This window comes from Oncorhynchus clarkii, unplaced genomic scaffold (assembly GCF_045791955.1).
Source record: "Oncorhynchus clarkii lewisi isolate Uvic-CL-2024 unplaced genomic scaffold, UVic_Ocla_1.0 unplaced_contig_11936_pilon_pilon, whole genome shotgun sequence".
In the NCBI taxonomy this organism is placed as follows: Eukaryota; Metazoa; Chordata; class Actinopteri; order Salmoniformes; family Salmonidae; genus Oncorhynchus; species Oncorhynchus clarkii.
Window position 1 is genome coordinate 84,290 of NW_027261146.1, and position 5,923 is coordinate 90,212.

The 5,923-nt window shown below is 45.5% G+C and overlaps 1 protein-coding gene across 1 annotated transcript; it reads left to right on the forward strand.

Moving 5' to 3' along the window:
• The first annotated feature begins 953 nt into the window (after window positions 1–953).
• LOC139405409 (NADH dehydrogenase [ubiquinone] 1 beta subcomplex subunit 7-like) lies at window positions 954–4,645 on the forward strand. The gene is made up of 3 exons (XM_071147729.1): window positions 954–1,204; window positions 2,206–2,374; window positions 4,486–4,645. The coding sequence occupies exons 1-3, from the start codon at window positions 1,093–1,095 to the stop codon at window positions 4,568–4,570; spliced, it is 366 nt and encodes a 121-aa protein (XP_071003830.1). The 5' UTR covers window positions 954–1,092; the 3' UTR covers window positions 4,571–4,645.
• The last annotated feature ends 1,278 nt before the right edge of the window (window positions 4,646–5,923 follow it).

The window sequence follows — 5,923 nt, forward strand, 5'->3', positions numbered from 1 at the left end:
ACCCTGCCGCCCCTGTGGCTGTCCATGGTACTGATTTTGGTCTGTGTGCGTGTGCATGCAAGTAAAAAAATAAATAATTAGTTGAACACCAATGCCATCCTTTTCTCTTTCATCTTGGAAAAACTGCCTATGGCTCTGTCATACTGTATGATTCGAGTTTTTGTTTTCATAGGCTACCTAGCTAAAATGCTTGCTAGCTTGACTTCCACGCATGGGTAAGAATCATTTCAGCCCAGTGGCACAATATATGCATTTATGGCTAGTTAAGAGTCGCCATCATAGTCAATGGCCTGTACAGAGAATTAAGTCAAAACCACTAGTCCAAATCCCCATCTCCATCCATGGCTTTAGGAAAGGGCAGATTTAGCAAATTTAAAAAACTGTTTTGCTTTGGATGTGATTTGATAGGTGTGAAACCAAATCCAAACTGGCCTCCCTTGGGGGGCGTTTTGCTGCGCTAGGACAACACACAGTTTCTATTAAAAAAAAATATCAAGGAAGGCAAAACGCTTGCTGACATTAATCAATCAACTGCTACGGCGGCAACATGTCATACTCGTTTGGTCCAAACAGCATCAGATACATGGACTACACATACTGAGACAGAGAGGCACTGTTTCCCTCGCTCTGATGATTTCTCCGGTGAGACTCAGCCACTTAAGAATTGAATGGAAATTATGAAAACACAGAGAGAAATTATTTTATACTTGTTGAACATTTTGGGGTCAAATATTTAGGGAAGCCTGACATCCCTTGGCATATATGAAAATACACCACAGCTGAGGCAGATGGGTTAAAGGGGAAGAATACTGAGAGGATTCGTGTGAGTATGGATGCCAAAGGCCATCGAAGAAGAGGAAGAAGAGCGCTTGGTGGAACCAATGTCACGCATGGTGCTATGACCGGGGAGGTGTTTCACTCTAGTACGGCTCGACTTGTTTATTTCCGTTGCAGAAAGGAAGTAGCTCGTTGGGTCTTGTGGAGGTGACCGAATGGCAGATTTATTCTGTCAATCTTGAATCAGTTCTCTCCCAGAGTCGTAGGAAACACCGATTATTTTATTTTCATTGTGAAAAAAATACCGTTAGCACCATGGGAGCTCACCTCGCGCGGCGGTATATCACCGAGACGGAGACCGAGCCTGACCCTGCGAAACCGTTTGGCTTTGACCCCGAATTCGGATTCGGCGAGAGGAAAGAGAGAGGTGTGTATTATTGAGACTGTTTTGGTCTGATCGTGTGACCGTACAGGAGTATGCTTGCAAAGTGTCTGCTGGTGGACTCATGTCACTCGGTAAAGTCCGCTAGCAAGCTAACTACAACTAGTAGTGGCTAGCTAACGTTACCCAAATTTGGCTAGCATGATATGTTCCCTATTAAATATAACTTGAGTATTTCACCCCCTTTCCATTCGTGTAAAGTGTTTATATTTTAATTAATAAAACTGTCAGTTCAGACAGCAAAATGGTTGTGAACAGATATTCCCCGTCCTGTCAAATTCAGTCATACATGGTGCATCTCAATAATCCAATGTTTAACTCTCCTCGTCTCCTTTCCTTACTCTGTGAAAGAGTAGTTGCTTGCCAACAGTACACGCGTTCCTTGCATACATATAATGCATTACGGAACATGCAAGGCTACACTTATACACATCTCAGGAAAAAGCCTACTCCTTTCTTTGTTGACAATTTTAATTTTGTGTGTGTCCCCACTAGTAGAGATGATGGCTCCCCGCCTGGTAGAGATGGTGTAACATGTTATCTTGTCCCCCTGGTAGAGATGGTGTAACATGTTATCTTGTCCCCCTGGTAGAGATGGTGGCCTCCCCCATTAAACCCTGGTGTAACATGTTATCTTGTCCCCCTGGCTGAGATGGTGGCCTCCCCCATTAACCCCTGGTGTAACATGTTATCTTGTCCCCCTGGTAGAGATGGTGGCCTCCCCCATTAACCACTGGTGTAACATGTTATCTTGCCCCCTGGTAGAGATGGTGGCCTCCCCCATTAAACCCTGGTGTAACATGTTATCTTGTCTCCCTGGTAGAGATGGTGTCCTCCCCCATTAACCCCTGGTGTAACATGTTATCTTGTCCCCCTGGTAGAGATGGTGTAACATGTTATCTTGTCCCCCTGGTAGAGATGGTGTAACATGTTATCTTGTCCCCCTGGTAGAGATGGTGTAACATTGTATTTTGTCCCCCTGGTAGAGATGGTGGCCTCCCAGGCCCAGATGAACCTGGCCCAGGTCCCTGTACTCCAGAGGGACTACTGCGCCCACCACCTCATCAAGCTCATGAAGTGTAAGAGGGACAACTGGCCCAACTTCCTGGCCTGTAAACACGAGAGACACGACTGGGACTACTGCGAGCACCAGGAGTAGGTATCTGCCTGGTTCTAGGTGTAGGTATCTGTCTGGTTCTAGGAGTAGGTATCTGTCTGGTTCTAGGAGTAGGTATCTGTCTGGTTCTAGGAGTAGGTATCTGCCTGGTTCTAGGTGCAGGTATCTGCCTGGTTCTAGGTGCAGGTATCTGCCTGGTTCTAGGTGCAGGTATCTGCCTGGTTCTAGGTGTAGGTATCTGCCTGGTTCTAGGTGCAGGTATCTGCCTGGTTCTAGGTGTAGGTCGAGGTTTAGCAGCACATGGAGTTTGTTTCCTGGACACACTTTATGGTTGCATCCCAGCCAGGGTTTTGAGTTTAAATCCCACTGGGGTCATGTCCAATGTTCCCTGTTTAAATCCCACTGGGGTCATGTCCAATGTTCCCTGTTTAAATCCCACTGGGGTCATGTCCAATGTTCCCTGTTTAAATCCCACTGGGGTCATGTCCAATGTTCCCTGTTTAAATCCCACTGGGGTCATGTCCAATGTTCCCTGTTTAAATCCCACTGGGGTTATGTCCAATGTTCCCTGTTTAAATCCAACTGGGGTCATGTCCAATGTTCCCTGTTTAAATCCCACTGGGGTCATGTCCAATGTTCCCTGTTTAAATCCCACTGGGGTCATGTCCAATGTTCCCTGTTTAAATCCCACTGGGGTTATGTCCAATGTTCCCTGTTTAAATCCCACTGGGGGCATGTCCAATGTTCCTTGTTTAAATCGCATTGGGGTCATGTCCAATGTTCCCTGTTTAAATCCCACTGGGGTTATGTCCAATGTTCCCTGTTTAAATCCCACTGGGGTTATGTCCAATGTTCCCTGTTTAAATCCCACTGGGGGCATGTCCAATGTTCCTTGTTTAAATCGCATTGGGGTCATGTCCAATGTTCCCTGTTTAAATCCCACTGAGCAAGTCAGGTCTTGTGAGCAGAAACTTGAACTTTCTGTGCTTCCGGTGTGTTTACAGTGAACACTGAGGCTGTACCATAGGCTGTACCATCAGTTTTAGACTGTAACCAATAGGCAGTACCATCAGTTTTAGACTGTAACCAATAGGCAGTACCATCAGTTTTAGACAGTAACCAATAGGTTGTACCATCAGTTTTAGACTGTAACCAATAGGCAGTACCATCAGTTTTAGACAGTAACCAATAGGTTGTACCATCAGTTTTAGACAGTAGCCAATAGGTTGCACCATCAGTTTTAGACAGTAGCCAATAGGTTGTACTATCAGTTTTAGACAGTAACCAATAGGTTGCACCATCCGTTTTAGACAGTAACCAATAGGCTGTACCATCAGTTTTAGACAGTAGCCAATAGGTTGCACCATCAGTTTTAGACAGTAGCCAATAGGTTGTACCATCAGTTTTAGACAGTAACCAATAGGCTGTACCATCAGTTTTAGACAGTAACCAATAGGCTGTACCATCAGTTTTTAGACAGTAACCAATAGGCTGTACCATCAGTTTTAGCCAATAGGCTATTTGGCATAATGTACTCCTATCAGAGTGGCCTACCAATAGAGAAAATCCCAGAACATGTTCACATGTAAATAGCCTTTGATTTCTATAATGTGACCTATAGGTGGGGTTCAATGCAGGCCTACAGTAACCTATAGGTGGGGTTCAATACAGGCCTACAGTAACCTATAGGTGGAGTTCAATGCAGGCCTACAGTAACCTATAGGTGGGGTTCAATGCAGGCCTACATTCCATGAGACTGGCTCTGCCTACAACAAAATCAGACTCAATCTTGCAAAGTTAAGATTTGTTTGGTTGCATTGAAAAGGGTCTGATAAGTTGATCTATATAGTGCAAACTAATGGGTGTGAAGTCCAATCTCTTGAGTCTGTGCAGGCTGGCATTTCTTCTGCTCTGCTGTCCTGGAGGTGGTGAGTGGCCGCGCACAGCTTAGAGGGAACAGGAAGTTGACTTGACAGTGGTCATGTGGCTTTCGATTAAAGTACAAAATGGCATGTATTGTTATCAGAGAGTTGATGCATGTGTCTGATGGTCACACGTGAGTTGTCAGACTTGTAGTAGTACTGCCATCTGAGGTCCTCCCCCATCAAACCCACTTGAACGCCCCTCTCTTCTCTGTGTGTGTGTGTAGCTACGTGATGCGTATGAAGGAGTATGAGCGGGAGCGACGGCTGCAGATGAGGAAGAAGAGGGTGGAGGAAGCCCAGGCAGCTTGAGCATCATCATCATGACCTCTAACCCCTCTGTGTACATACCTGCTGCTCTCCACAATAAAGAGCTCCACGACTCTAGCCATCTGTCTCTTTGTTTGTTTCCTGGTACGTTACGAGCCTGGGAACCACGAAGGAACCAACGTGGAGGGACCGACCCCAATTTGTCCAATAGAAATGCTTGTTTTTGTTGAATACACCCCAGGTAGCAGGAGGGGTGTGCATTTAGAGCAGGGTCTGAGCCAGCTATCCGACAGTGGGGTTGTCGACAATGCAGTTTTTAAAAGGCGATGCTCCTGTGTTTGTAGTAGAGATCTCATTCACGGTGAACATGTCGGCTCTATCGGAAAATTGCCTTTAAAAGCGGCATTGCCAACAACCCGCGATCTAACATTTAGGCCTGGATTCAATCAGATCGCGTGTCAACCAGCGTTGGCCGGATCCACATAGCTGATGTTTCCACGGTGTTGGAGGTGTAGCTGCAGTAGGAGCTGACGAATCAGAGAGGCTGCTATTGACAAACCCCTTATCTGTGCTGTGTTAGAGCCTACGCTCTGTTTTGAACTTCTATCAGGGTCAGGAATAATGACTCTGTCAAATTATGTTTGGGGATTTCTGCCTACCAAGTCTAATTCAAGTGTTTGAACTTTAACACGGCTGAATGGGATTTTGTCTTATCCAATGGCCTTGTCCGTGAGAACCGGTCTTATCACACGGAGCTGCTTGGGGATTTGACCACTAACGCAGTTCCACCTCTGACACCGCCCAGACATCAGCTGTCACCAGTTAATGCTGATCTGAGTGAATCAAGATTAGTTTCTTCATCACTAGTCCTTCCTGTGCTACGTTCAACGGGGTGAAAAGCTAGTACAGGGCTGAGCAGAACTACTGATCTAGGATCAGGTTAGCCTTTTATTTCATAATGATAAGAGGGGAGCTGATCCAAGATCATATGGACATGTGCACCTTGTCTTGTCATTCAGGATGACATCTTTCCCTCTACTGACAGTAGCTCTGCTACAATCTAGATCCATCAACTGATCGAATAGAATCAATTTAGTTTCGCATTCCGTCTCCGTCACAGGCTGGGTTTAGACAGGCAGCCCAATTCTTATTTCTCACTCATTTGTGATTTGAGCAATCAGATCTGAGATTGGTCAAAAGACCAATTTGTGGGGTGGGAGGGGATCACAATTGGTCTGCCTGTGTAAACGCAGCCTTAGATGTGTTCTATTGTATCATATGGCCCCCATCTCCAGTGTGGTAACAGTGGTGTGTATTAGTCTCCAGTCTAGTGACAGTAGTCTAGATAAGATGGTTTTTAAACTAAATGTCTTCTAATGAAAGTTCCAACAGAAC